The sequence below is a fragment of the Teleopsis dalmanni genome, chromosome 2 (genome assembly GCF_002237135.1).
Source record: "Teleopsis dalmanni isolate 2A chromosome 2, ASM223713v2, whole genome shotgun sequence".
Lineage (NCBI taxonomy): Eukaryota > Metazoa > Arthropoda > Insecta > Diptera > Diopsidae > Teleopsis > Teleopsis dalmanni.
The window spans coordinates 56,111,059-56,125,704 of record NC_051847.1 but is presented as its reverse complement, the minus strand read 5'-3'; the positions used below and the strand labels follow the sequence as shown (position 1 = coordinate 56,125,704).

The 14,646-nt window shown below is 25.4% G+C and overlaps 3 protein-coding genes across 6 annotated transcripts in view; 2 read left to right on the top strand and 1 right to left on the bottom strand.

Moving 5' to 3' along the window:
- The first annotated feature begins 606 nt into the window (after nucleotides 1–606).
- Nucleotides 607–1,702, top strand: LOC119684895. The gene has a single exon (XM_038099027.1). It carries the CDS (start codon nucleotides 675–677, stop codon nucleotides 1,683–1,685), a length of 1,011 nt encoding a protein of 336 aa, XP_037954955.1. The 5' UTR covers nucleotides 607–674; the 3' UTR covers nucleotides 1,686–1,702.
- Nucleotides 1,703–3,071: 1,369 nt separating this feature from the next.
- Nucleotides 3,072–5,536, bottom strand: LOC119681729 (inner nuclear membrane protein Man1-like). Its single transcript, XM_038094995.1, has 2 exons — nucleotides 5,491–5,536; nucleotides 3,072–5,263 (listed from the first exon to the last, which is right to left on the bottom strand). The coding sequence occupies exon 2, from the start codon at nucleotides 5,256–5,258 to the stop codon at nucleotides 3,189–3,191; it is 2,070 nt and encodes a 689-aa protein (XP_037950923.1). The 5' UTR covers nucleotides 5,259–5,263; nucleotides 5,491–5,536; the 3' UTR covers nucleotides 3,072–3,188.
- Nucleotides 5,537–6,633: 1,097 nt separating this feature from the next.
- The window catches only part of LOC119682590 (obscurin), a 33,250-nt gene continuing 25,237 nt past the window's right edge, over nucleotides 6,634–14,646 (top strand). For 2 of the 4 annotated variants that reach the window (XM_038096062.1, XM_038096063.1), the window contains exons 1-6: nucleotides 6,634–6,736; nucleotides 9,266–9,384; nucleotides 9,444–9,479; nucleotides 9,545–9,673; nucleotides 9,729–9,899; nucleotides 9,964–10,129. In XM_038096062.1, the coding sequence (XP_037951990.1) occupies nucleotides 6,728–6,736; nucleotides 9,266–9,384; nucleotides 9,444–9,479; nucleotides 9,545–9,673; nucleotides 9,729–9,899; nucleotides 9,964–10,129 (630 nt within the window). In that variant the 5' untranslated portion in view covers nucleotides 6,634–6,727. Of the gene's footprint in view, nucleotides 6,737–9,265; nucleotides 9,385–9,443; nucleotides 9,480–9,544; nucleotides 9,674–9,728; nucleotides 9,900–9,963; nucleotides 10,130–13,705; nucleotides 13,761–14,646 lie in introns of those variants that run through there. The other 2 variants (XM_038096065.1, XM_038096064.1) reach the window with 2 other exon arrangements.

The following is a 14,646-nucleotide window of genomic DNA, read 5'->3' as shown; positions in this document are numbered from 1 at the left end:
TAAAAATACAAAATTGGAAATATTGATGGGACACTCTGCATAACATGCATTTTCGGCATAGCCCGAAAGAGCGTAATTTGCATAACATGGCCCTAATGGAACAGCTTTGTGTGAAGAGAACAAATACAAAAATTAAAATTCAAACCAATGCAGCTGATTCAAACATCAACACAAATTTTACTTAAAATAAAATGTACGAGTAAAGTCTATGTACCATTTTCAAATTTCGACTGAATTGTTACGCTCCCCCAAGTGATCCACCAAGTGATTTATTCGAAAATTTGCTGGTTGAACTCACTTGTGTACACACATTGCAATTCAAAGTTACAACGAGTAGCTTGTGGAACAGATCTATTGTACATTAGTAAAAACCTTTGCTTTTTTATAAATTTCCTCTTAATAAAAATTTAAATAATTATTTATATTAAAGAATATAAAATTTCCTTTTTGTTATGAAAATAATATACTGATTTCAAAAACTAATAATAAAACAAATTAATAATTTTTTTGTAACCCCCATAGAAAAAATTGTATTGAAGTAGCACATCTCTTTATATTTAATCGATAACATGCAATAGTCTCGAAGTGTCAATTATCGATATTGTGTAACTACTAATGTTTGTAGATTGGAGTCAATTTATTGCAGTTGCCGTTGTGAGCATATATAAATAAATATGGATTTTATTGATGATTTCATACAGGAATATAAAAATAATCCGTGTTTGTGGAAAGCAGATTCTATTCATTTTAAGAATAGAAGTAAAAGACAGGAGGCTTATATGAAATTAATTGCAGTTGCTGGAAAACATGGTGAACACTACAATGTTGAGAGAACGAAGCAAAAAATAAACAATTTAAGATGTGCGTTTCGCCACCAGTTAAAAAAATACGACGAAATTAAAAATAAGGGTGAAAATGATGAACCTTATTGTCCAAAACGTAAATATTTCGAATCGTTAATGTTTTTAAAAGATGAGGAGAGCTTGGACAAAAAGAACAAGAATGCTAAGGAAAGTATAGAGAAAAGTAATAAAACAGCTACAATTTTGAGCGTTGAAAATATAACGCCTGGTGAATTTATTGATATCCCGAAAACACCGACTAAAGAAAAAGTTATATGTTCACCTGTCGATAACCCACCCGAGGTTGATAAAGTTCTGAAAATACACGAAACAAGGCAAGAATCGCGCATTAAAAGAGAAATATTTAAAAAAGAAAATGAATCTAGTGAAGAAAAAACAGGAACTACAACCGAAACTACACATAATAATAATGCAGTAAATGATTCTATAGAGACGTTTGGATTCGGTAAGGAATCACCAGAACGCCATAAACGGAAAAGTTGCCGAAAAAGATCATCATCCAATTCATCACATATATCAAATGAAAGTGAAATTGCAAATTCAAAATCTCAAAAATTTGATTGTACCTCTATGGATTTTGAGAAATTATTCAGCTTAACGTGTAAGAATATACAAAACCACATGGATGATCATTTTACGAATTTTGGTAAGATAATTGCACATAAACTTAGAACGATGGATGCCACACAGGCAATTTATGCTGAAAAACTCATTGCTGATGTATTATTTCAAGGACAAATGAAACTGCTCACTGCTTTGAACATAAATCGGTTTTCAAGTATTGATCCCAGTCTGTACCCAGAAAATAATTCGAATAAATAATTTATAATACAAATGAATATATAAACTTTTATATTTACATAATAAAGTTTAAATGCAGTATTCTAGTTACCTATTGTAAATTTAATTAATTTTTTTTATTTTAGTTTTGAAATGATAAAATATTAAATTTGCAGTCATTGCAATCAAACGTTGTTGGTACATTATTATTGTTAATATAATTTTTTAAAATGACCTAATACAATCCCTATTGAAAATGGTGAATAACGCATGATCATCGGGAAGAACGAGCTGCTACAAGATATAGTTCAAAATTCATTTTTTCAATGTATACCTCATTTCAAAGCATGAGGTCAATGACGGATTAAATACATCATATAAGTGAAATGTAAAATATGCGAGCTTCTGTTAGTTATGTCGATCACAAAAAGTTGATGTCTAGTTTCTTCCATCGAAATAGGAATTTTTTGATACAGTAACTGATTATTGAAAGGGTTTTCAATATTAAGTAATTTTTAATTGCAGATTTTGTTGGTAATATTTGGGCATAAAACTCTAAGGTATTTGCTAACATTATTGGTCAAAATAAAAATGCTTCAGTTAATATGCGAGATTGGTTTAATAACATCGCATTTAAATTTATAGTATTAAATTTTTAATATGAATTTTACTATTTTCCATATGCCTGGTGGCCGTTGTAAGCGCATTATTGTCACTACATGCCCATTCAACTGGATTAGTTTAGGTTTTCACGAAAAGTATAGTGCAATTTTAACTGCAGATTTTAACAGAGTTCTATAACATTGCAATGTAGTTTATAAACGATCACGATGTCCATGTAACTAGCCGGAGTAATAGTTGGAGTACTGGAGACTGTCTCACACATTTTTGTCGAATATTATATATATGAAGTAACATGTACCATTTTTATTAAAAATATATACAAAATTATGCTAATGAGTGTTAACATAGTATATAATCGATCAATTTTTCCTATTCCGACATAATTATCTATGTATATCCAAATTTTTTTGTATTAACTTGTGTGTCCAGTCTATCACAATTTTGGAAGCTCCATCAAAAGCAGTATTTGCAAAATTTAACATACAAGTTTTGTCTATACTTTTTTTTATAACAGATTTTCTATAAATACCATAAGAAAAATGCATATATATAATGCATATATACAGAAATATATAAACACCTATTACAAATATTTCCTTACACATTTTGTATAAAATTTCTTTTTAAATTTTTTAAAATTTTTTTTTAAATATTATTTGGACGCTCCCAATGAAATTACCATCATTTATCAGGAGTTACTATCGTAGTTAATAGTCATAAATTCACTGCTATGCAATGCTCCTACATCTTTTATCTCTTATCTGTTCTTATTTTGTGCATTAGCAATTACCAAAACATTATACGTTATTTTAAAAATATGTAATTTATTTAAACAAACGAAAAATATAATATTCAACCTTTTTAAAGCAATATTTAATTGTGCGATTATGTATAACTGTATAACTTAAATTAACTTAATATTTAGGTTTCTATAGCGTTTGGATAACGACTTAAATAACGTTGTAATCGTAAAAATTTAATAGAAACTAAACGATTGTCAAACCACCAACCATTGATTTCATTATGGATAATACCAGCGTCTTCCTCTTTGGGACATCGTATGTATACACAGCAGGTATTTTTATCGATTTGTAAATCTTTCATCGAACATCTGGATCCAACCTTTTCTAAAATAGCATCTTTAATAATCTGTTTCAAATTTGGATTTTGTATATCTGAATTATCAAACATATGTCGAATTTTCAAACAAGGTGTGGGCGGATTATGAACCTTGTTTACATTATCAAATGCCGGACTCTGCCATTGTTTCTTTGCATTTATTTTAATTTCATTTTGATTCAATTGTCCAATCCATTTCAATGTTCGAAACTCTTCACCATTGTGCAAAGAGATACAAAACTGTATTCTACTATCATTTGCTTCCAATAAACGTATTGCTTCATCCCAAGACCACAAAGAAGCTTTTCGCTTATTAATAGGTATAAGTTTATCTCTCAAATGGTTTAAGATAAGTTCGCCTGTTCCAGTTTCATTTTTTAAAGAGGTTTGATACAGTAGCTCATTAACAATCTCTTCCGAATATTGTTTGACTAGTAGATTACGTTCATCACTGCTTCTTTTAATACGGAGAAATATATTATACGCAAGTAACACAATTGCGCCAATAACAGCCCCAGTACCAATGATGATAAAAAATGTATGCAATTTATTAAATAAAATGCATTTAAATGGAAGTTGGGGTACTGCAAGTAAAAACTGTGTTATTACATTACGTTCAACTGCATTTGAGTTTGTGTCCACGGAATTTGTTTCATTGGACATAATTTTGACATTCAACTGAGAGTTTGCCCTAATCAAATGTTGCATGGCATGTATATTAAAATCTACATTATTCATATTTGTTGAAGTTAGATTATCCAGCACATATTTTATAAATTCTTCCTTACTTACTGCTGCGGATATACTAGAATCAATACAATGATAGTGAACAGCACGTTTTTGCAGTAATGTCAAAAGTTCCCTAATATAAGTTTTAACTTCTTCAAGTCTTTCATTTTCCACACACGTCGACAACATACCCTTTTCGGCAACCATGTCAAGTTCACAGATCTTTACATTAGTATTTTCAATTTGATGCGTGGCCGGTATATTTGGTCTAATCATCATGTAAATAGCGGCCAGTGATATAAAAAATATAAAAAATAATATAATTAGAACGTGTGGCACAAAAGATTGCCTTAATTCGGGCTTATAAAGTACTCGATTTATTAAATGCTGTATCAGTCTTTTAGTTGTTATTTTCTTGTCTGCATTACTGCTTCTCAAACGTCTATCGGTTGCCATGTCAGTTTCATTCATGTTATAACTATTCTGTTTAGGTAACGACTTACTGCGTAGACTTAGAAGCTTATTTACTATTCCAAAATGTGTATTATTTGAGTTTGGATCGCCGCCGGCACAAACTGCATTTGTATCTAACGATGTTTTCGGTGAGTAATTATTCTGATAGTACAAGTCTGCTGGAGGATGTGGTGTATAATTTTGGTTGACGTATGTATTATTTGTATACATAGGTTGTGTCTTAAATGAATTCATTGCCATGTTTGGATCATGAACGTTATATTTTTCGGCACGTAATAATTGTTGATAGAAATTATCATCAATTGAGTTCATTACTGGCATTGAATATCTTTCTGATAGGTTATTGGTGGTGAAATTAGATGAAGTTGGTATATAATTGAAGGCAGGAATATTTTCAAGTTCGGGTTGTATTTTTAAATTATTTTGTGCATTGCTGGCATAATCCTGTGGACCACCCAAAGAATATCCTGATTGTTTTACCGGTGAGCTTGTACGTGTGTTGCGCTTTCTTAATTTCATTTCCTGTTTTTCTTGGTATATTTTTCTTTTGAGTTTCTCCAGTAATAATCTACGAGTTGTTTCCGTAATTGGCATATTAGGTAATCCATAATGAGTTAACTGCTTTCTTAACTCATGGTCAGTCAGTTTATCCACATCTTCCATACGCATGTTTGCTGTAATTAAGAATTAAATAGTTTACTCTTTTATGTACAAACGAATTTTAAGAAATATCATTTATTTTATATGTGTTTATAAAGTTATTTTAAGAAACTAAAATTAAAACAACATTTTATAATACATTTTAATGTGACAATATGCTATACATTACTCTAACCAATCACAATATTTTTTTATTTATGTTAATATGCCGATACTTTTATGTTTTACATATTAGACATACCAGTTTAAGTCACTGTAAATGTTATTTATATTTATTATAATTTGATTGTTGCTTTTCACTTTTATTTTAAAAATTGTGTCTCATATAAACATATAAACAGCATTGCTTACTTCCTAACTTTTTAAAAATTGTGAAAGGAACGATGGAAAGCATGAAACCTGTCGGCTACACAGTAAAAAAATTTGTGCTGTAGATCAGGGAAATGCTTGCTAAATTAAAAAAATAAATAAAAATATTGTTTATCGTATATCTTAGAAATCAGCTAACCATTGAACTATTGAAAATTTATTTCATTTCCACATTTTTAATGATTTACATTTAAATGACGATGTTACAGCATTTTTAATAAATTATTGCGGAATTGGTAGAAACAAACTAAAATTTGCTCGTATATATAAACATGCATGTAAAGATAATCCTATTTTTAGCAATTAGTAGGAAATGCAAAATTTTTAAATTTTGCAATTTATTTTGTTACAAATCTTCAGTGTTTTGTGTTATATTGGAAGCGATGGTGGAGTATAAAATTTTAACTGAATATATAATTTATATGAAGACAAAATTTTAAAATCAGTTAATTTATTTTTATTGCATATGCGAACTCTTTTAAACATCAATATACAAGAAAGTTTTGTTTAATATATCAAATCTTGGTGATATTGTTAAAATTATTTTATTTAATTCAACAGTTATTACAAAAATCAAATTATTGTTTTTAAAAATTATTAAAAATAATAATTAAAATAAGATTGTCTTTTTTTATTGTTATAAAATAATAACGCCTTCTTTTTCGGCAACTAAACAATAAAAATTAAATGTTAACGCGGGCTATTTGTATTCGTGAAAATTTTTTGTACGTAGTTAAGCGTTCAATTGATGCTATAAATAACATTATTTTGCAATGCAACATTTGTGCCTCAAATTTTTTAAAGACACTACTTGTTAATTATATGTATTCTCACAAAATCATTGAAGGGTATTCAATTTATTTCTAGTATTTAGTGTTTAATTCTAATAACATGTTTGCATATCGGTGAATTCTTACGAAATTACGTCTAAAACGAAATCGAATTAATACAATTTATAAATGTTTCAATATAAAGAAAATACTTTATATATTAAAAATTAACAAAAATTATATTGTATTTAATAAAAGTGTTTTAATATTCAAATGGTGTATAACTAAATTGAAGAATATAACAACAAATTCAAAGTGCTGTGCTAATACGTCGTAAATATGGAGCACGTAAGTTTTTATATTTAATTAAAATTTTAATTAACATTTTGATGTATATTAAATAATCAATCAATCGTTATATTTGATTTATTCTCGAAAATTTATGAATAATTAATTTGCCTATTTTAATTGTGGTGAAATATGTTTTGACTTTTTGCCAAAATTGAAATCAAATTCCACCACGGGAATTTAAAAAAAAAGAACACATAAAACTAATAAAACACAATTATTTCACTTATCTGTGTCGCTATTCGTAGTTGTTTGCGTTTAATCAAAATAATAAATATTAATTAATTTTCTAATTAAAATTTTGTTTACAACCCCTTGTCTCAAAATCTTATAACACCAAAATTTATATAGAAACTATTCCTCTTTCAATTTTATTTTTAAATTTTAGTTTTTGTTTTATTATTTTTAAATTTAGAAAAGGAAATAATAAAAAAAAATTAATACAGGTGATGAAGTGGCTAAGTTCCAAAATAAGAACGTAAACATTCACAGCACATTTGTTGTTGATTCATAATCTTAATATATATGTTAAGATGTGTGTGTTCACACATATTTATAAATTATATTTCCATGTTTGTTTTATATATTTTTGAAATTAATTTTTTAAAAAATCGAATATTTCTTATCTATATCTATAATATTATCATGTTTATTTGCTTTAAAATAAATATAATTTTAAATGATGTAAAAACTATTTTTAATAATTTTTAATATCGAGAAGAATTAATATTATACCATTTATGTTGTAAAGCATTACATTTTTGTCAATATTCTTACTTTAAAAAAAAAATAAATATTTTCGTATTTATTTATATATAATTTCTTTTTTATATCTGCATTAATAAAAAATTTAAAATGTGCATTTGAAACAATCTTCAAAAGTTTTAAAGCATTTATTCCCTTCCATTTATACTACTTTACTGATTTTTTTATTTAAATCTGTTGCTCTATATTAATTATTTACTGCGCATAAACTTACAATTACTGAATTTAGTGCAAGATTGCACTAATTTTTTGTATGGATTTTATGTAAAAATAAAATACATGGATGTACTGATTTGAAATTAATTGCGATTATAATGCGATTATATTATTTATACTTCAAAAATTATATTAATTTCATCTCAATTGTAAAAAATGTACAGATTCCCTTTTGCTTTAATCTAATATTTATTTTTCATGTAATTTAATCTAAGAAATTATGTATCAAATTAAATTTTCTATCTGTAATACCTTCTGTATTCACCGATAACTGTTATTTATTTATATTTTAATCATTTAAACACCTATTTTATTATTTCCGTGTTAGATGTAATTACTTAAATATAATATTGTATTCGCATGTTTATACAAAATAATGAAGAAAAATAATATCCGCCAAAAATTGCAAAACATTGAAAGGTGAATTGTGGTGTATAAAATTTAAAAATATCTACAAATTAAATATCATGGTGATTTTAAATTCTATTTAATTAACAAAAAAAAAATTAAAATAAGAATAAATATAAATAAATAAGAATTATTTTATATAGTTTCTTAATGACAGAATTCTAAAAGATTATTATCCATTGATATAGATTAATCCATTGTAAAGTTTGACAATATCCCTTTATTTTAATGATTGTCATTTTTCATTTAAAATATTAATTACATTGGAATAAAAGTGTAGCCTGCTTAGTTTTTCATCTTAAGTAAAGGTTTTTCTATTGAAAAGAACATTTAAATAAAAAAGCGCATTAAAAAATATTTCATAATTTTGAATTTTATAACTACTACATAGTTAAATAAATTAGTACTTGATAATTTTAATTTTAGATTCCGATCCCATTAAACTTACACACCCAGCTATATTGTAGTATAATCCCAATGAACCATTTACTCCCTGCTACACCATTCAATTTCTTCAATCTATGTATGTCAATAACTGAATGAATGGTTTAAAAAAACAGTGATATTCTATATCATGATGCAAAAACAATTTTTTTTCATAATGCTCTATTCTTATATCTAAGCATAGCCTTTTTAGATTTAAACACCAATCTGACAGAATGTATTACTTAAACAGTGCCAGTTAGGAATCAAATAAATATAAATATGTATATGCCAACTATTCTTTTTCAAAACTATAATTTGCTTGAAAACTTACACAAATCGTTCGTTTTATTATATTTAGATTAAAAAATTGTCTTATAAATCAAGAAATGTCGTCACCAATTTCTTGTTTGGACGGATTTAAATGGCCGTCCAGATTAAGTTATCTTGTTGAGAGTTTTACGGCATTCAATCAAGGGTTTTTGCTACAGTTGTATATGAATCGAGTGTTATAGAACCAACTAACTATTCAATTAGACTAACACTAACTATCAATACACTAACAAAAATGTGTGTTTAAAAAATGTAGCATTGTTTAAGTAATTAAATACAATGATGCTAACTGCTTTCATTTTTATGATTTCACTGTTCTTATATAGTAATCAATACTTAATTTATTATAATAAACATTTCTCTATGCATAAATTTATTTTTTAGGGCTCAAGTATATTCAAGATAAATCAAGACTATAACATCGAGTCTGGTAAGAATTTTACACGCGGTGAAGTCGTTGAAATAATCAAAACAAATACTAATGGATCCTTGGAACCTGATAGGTAGGCATTGAATATGCTCATTAACAATACATATAAACAAATTTTATCAATATTTATAGGATCAAAGCAATACCGAAAGAAAACCCAAATACAAAGTAATTATATTAAAAAAATTATTAAAAATAATTTAAAAAATTGAAAGAAATAATACATTTTGTAGATGGTATGTGCGTACAATTGGAAATAAAATAATTTCTAAAGAGGGTTGGATACCTATTAAAATATTGGATTTAAATACTACTCCAAATTCTGGTGCTATCACAAATACTGAAACATACTATCAGAGGCAGTAATTATCGACTCATTATATTTATTAAATGAAAATCTTATTTTTAATTTCATAGAGCAACAGTTTGTGAGCTTGTTGAAACCGAAGAAGAGTTTGGAAGAGATCTGCAAGTTGTTGTAGATCGCTACATAAAAACAATAGATAAATTGAAGGCACCAAAAATATTACGGGATAACAAAAATTTAATATTCAGCAATTTACAAGAAATTTGCGAATTTCACAATAAGTAATATATTTCATTACTACATACATATATAAATTTTTCAATATATAATTTTATATAATTTCAGAGTATTAATAGAGGGATTAAAATATTGTGCAGATCAGCCTGCAGTTATAGCAAAAACTTTTTTGAGATTAGAGAGAGATTTTGACAAACATGTTAATTATTACAGAGCTGAAGTTGATGCTCAAAATTTTTTGAGCTCTAATTCGGAAGTTGCAGATCACTTTAAGGTGAGTAATATAACACTTTGTAAAACTTATTTTCAATAATAAATAAATATAAATTATATAAAATACTTAAAGTTACTGATAGTTTTTAAGTGTTAACATTGTTATCTATGCGTATAAATTAATGACTTATATAGTTATTATAAGTTCGTAAAAATTGGTAAACTCGTAAATGGGTAAAAATTATATATCGTAAATTTTAGTTAATTGTTTAATTAAATCAACAATATATTTTCAATGAAATCTTTAAAATGGATGTGATGCATCATTATTTATTGTAAAAATAAATAATAGGTATTGTTAAATATCAATATTAATATTATATTAAATATTTTTAAAATAAACATCAAATATATAATTAGGGACAATCTATGATATGTATACCATATATATACATATATACGTATTTTATAAGGAAAAAGGTGAAATCTCATATAACTAAACTCATATAAATAAATCAAAAAAAAACCTCAATATTTTTTATTGTTAAAAAAATAATAATAATATTTGTTTTAATATTTATTAAAACAAATATTTTTAGTGCATATGTCGATATCAAATAATCATATTAATTGATCTCATTGACAAATTTTTCAGCAAAGAATTTGATATATGGAAATTAGATCTTATTAAACGTTTCTAAACTAACACTAGTAATAGTTAACTAACAATTTAACAGGTATATGTTATATAGACTTTACAATGATTTCAGATATCAAAATTCAGATGTAATGTACATATTCTAGGCTAATATTGTAATAGGCAGACATCAGTATTTATAGATAAAAATGGGTTAAATGTTGGTAGTTTGAATAGTAAATAGTTAAGTAATACTATATGATAACAAAAAAATCTTTTCAACCGTGTTTGGATATTTTCTATACTTTAATTTTTAAAAACAACTAACCTCTGTATAGGATATCAAGTAATAGTGGTTCAAATAGTTTCAAATTTAGATTTTGATTCCTCAATAGTCGGTGGAATTATAAATTTTAACGTGAAATTCTTATCCCATAATATTTGCTATATCCATCATAAAAAAATTGGAATATAGACAAATAGTCGAGATTATATATATATACATACATTATATATAAACTATGGCAAATCAAACATGTAAATTTTTATGAGAATCTCGATTTTGATTTGGTGAAGGAGAATGGATACTATATGTAACAACTTTATGTTTCTGATATAAATAAAAAAATATGTATTGCTAACTTGCTTAAAATATCCAAAGAAAAGGGGTGAAAAAGCATTATATAGTTTTTAACACAGTTTTTTTTAAGAGAAAACGATCGTTTCTTCCTTCTACTTTTTAAGATTTTGATAGTTTTGAAATAGATAAACAATTTTTTTATAATAGTAGTTTTGCTTAATGGAATTTTTCATATAAAATCCATACAAAAGTATGTAAAAAATAATAAAATCATCTTTTTAATAAATAGTGTTCAATTTTACTAACTTAAGATTGTCGACATTTCTTATGCAAATTTTAGTTTTCATCATCATTACAAACGTCATTACAAGTAAACGTGGTGGTTTAAATGTGTATCTTGGAAATCGTACTTCTCTACACCGCTTCTTTCTTCGGAATTTAAAACTTATGCGAATGTAATTGTAAGAATAAATGATATAGAAAATAATTAAATGTTTTAAAGAAAATTTTGTAACAATTTATTTGTTTCAAATTATCATTTTCTCAACCACTTTTCTCACAGAATTTTAAATTTACGAGTCGCACAACGAGATACAAGTTTTAGAATCAAATTAATAAATACCAAGAATGCAATTGTAAAAAATAGTTACTTTAATATTTAAAATTCGTTGAACTTGTGTTTCCAAATAAAGCTGTAGTTTATACGCTCGTTCTAATTTAAAGCACGGCAAGCAAAGCATGGTGTCACTAATTAAAATAAAAATAAGTGACAACAAAACCTGGAACTTGAGCATTGAAAGTTTGTGCAACCTTGGCTACTTGATAAACACGATTAGTCTTCGCTTCTAATTTGACAGACACGAGTTCTAAGCCTGGCACTTGCAGTCCAAATAAATTATATACGGACTATAAACTAATTAAATAAAATTCGATTATTTCCTAAGACCACTGATGAAGAGTACTTGCTAATACTCGAAACTGGGTTTCGAATCGTCAGCCAAATTTTAATAAAATTAAAATAAAATTTTTGTTTGTCCTTTCTTTCTTAAAAAAATTAATTAATATCTTAATGAAATGTTTGTAACAATTTATTTGTTTAAAATTATTATTCTCTTCTTCATCTCTTTCTTCCCCCGAATTTAGGACTTAGAACTCGCACAACGAGTTAAAAGAAGTTTTAGATTTATATTAATAAAAACCAAGAATGGGATTGTTAAAATTCATATTTAAAAAAAATATTAATTGTAAAAATATGTTTGCAATAATTTATTTGTTTAAAATTTATATGAATTATCAGTATTTTCAGTAGTAGACTTACACTTATTATTTTATATATATTTGTAAATACATATTTATTTATGTGTGTGTATAGGATTATGTATATATTATACGTAAATATAATTAGTACTTTAATCAATAAATAAGTGCATACCATTTGAGAGTATTCTTAACGTAAACACAATATCGAAAATAAATACATAAAAAAGATTTTTTTATTTTTCAAATAGTTTAAGGTCAGCACAATTTTTATGTTAATTAAGGTCAAGGCTCTCGTCACTCTCCACTTATTTCAACTGCATAACCTATTATTAGGTGCACTGCCAGATAATTCGAACAGCTTTTAAAGTAAAGGGACTCTATTATTCATATAGAATATGTACACACATATATATTTATAGACTTAATTTACATTTTTTTAGACTTTTGACAATTAGTATTGGTCTTATATAATTAAAATTAAATATAAATTTTAAAAAAAAGTACATTTAGACATTTTTAAAATGCATTTAAAGAAATAATTTATACAATGAGTTCAAATAAAATAAATTCCATATGTAATATACACAAAACAGTGAGGAATGCTTTTATATATGTATGTATTTTTAGAATTTAATTTTAAACAACATTAACCATAGATCAAATAATTTGATTTTATGTTTGTATAAACTAAAGTGCGTAGGCAAAAACATGCATTTTTCACGTCACAAGGTCGCCATTTTGGAAAAGTTTTTTTTTTAATAAAGTTCTTGCAGATAAAAATTTTAGATGGATGTGTGATGGTCTTTACACATATACTCACTTATTGCACAATTTTAAAATAATATAAATCAATGTCAACTAAATATTTTTTTAATTCATTAATTTGCTATTCTTTTTTTGCAAAATTAATACAATTTATTTTCAATATTTTTACAATGAATCAATTAAGTAAATAAATAATGTAACACTGCTCATGCATTGGACTTAATAATGAACCATATATTCTTTCTCATAGTACATATTTAAATTTTGTACTATATTATTAATTTTAGAACTTCCAAAACTCAACACATTCATGTGCCGAATATATAGTTGGTATAAACTATAAACATTTATATTTAGATATTGACCGAATCTAGAGCTTTCGCTGATGCTTATATTTTAGTTATTTTTGAGATTTTCTACCGAACGCGTCGTGCTAATACTGAGAATTGTGTAATATAAAATAGCTTATAGCTTATTTATTTATAATAAGTTCGTATTTAATATATACCTATTTATATGTAATATAGAACATAAAGCAATTAAAGGAATGTAATATATTATGTATATATGTATTACATATATGTATATATATATATAAATTATATATATATATTATGTACGTATATAAAGTATATATATATTATATATGTACATGCTATGTATTATATATATATCTCAAGCTAATATAAAATATGTGAAATATATATAAAGCAATAATAATTGATAACCGATCATAAATACGTTTTTTTAAACCTGTTAAACTGTTAACTGAAATCAATTACTAACAGGTTATAAGATTAAATTTTTATATAATATAAAAAAAAATTAAAAATATATCGTATTCTATGCGTGGGACTGAAAGCTTTTCTTCATTTATTGCTTTGAAAAAAAAAATACACATAATATTTAAATAAGAAATTAAAAAAAACTCAGACCTACCACATACCATCATGTGTTGTTCAATTATAAACAATTTAAAATAATATTTCAATGATTAAATCTCTGTACGATGATCTATATACACACTTATAATATACAATTTATAAAAAAATAATTTTTTTTAGTAATTTATTTTCTGTGCTTTTTAAAATTTGTTATTTTAATATTGATATTTTTCTTATTTTAATTTTTCAAAACGTCTGTGGTTCAGAGATTCTAGCATATATCATTTTTTATCACAGACACCAACGAGAAAACACATAATTATATATAAAAAAAATGTATAAATATATTTTGCACAAATAAAAAAATAAAAATAAAAAAAAAATACCTCAGTGAAATATTTTATAAAAGCAATGTCCATTGAACTAAAGGATTTTAAAACTGGAAATTAGAC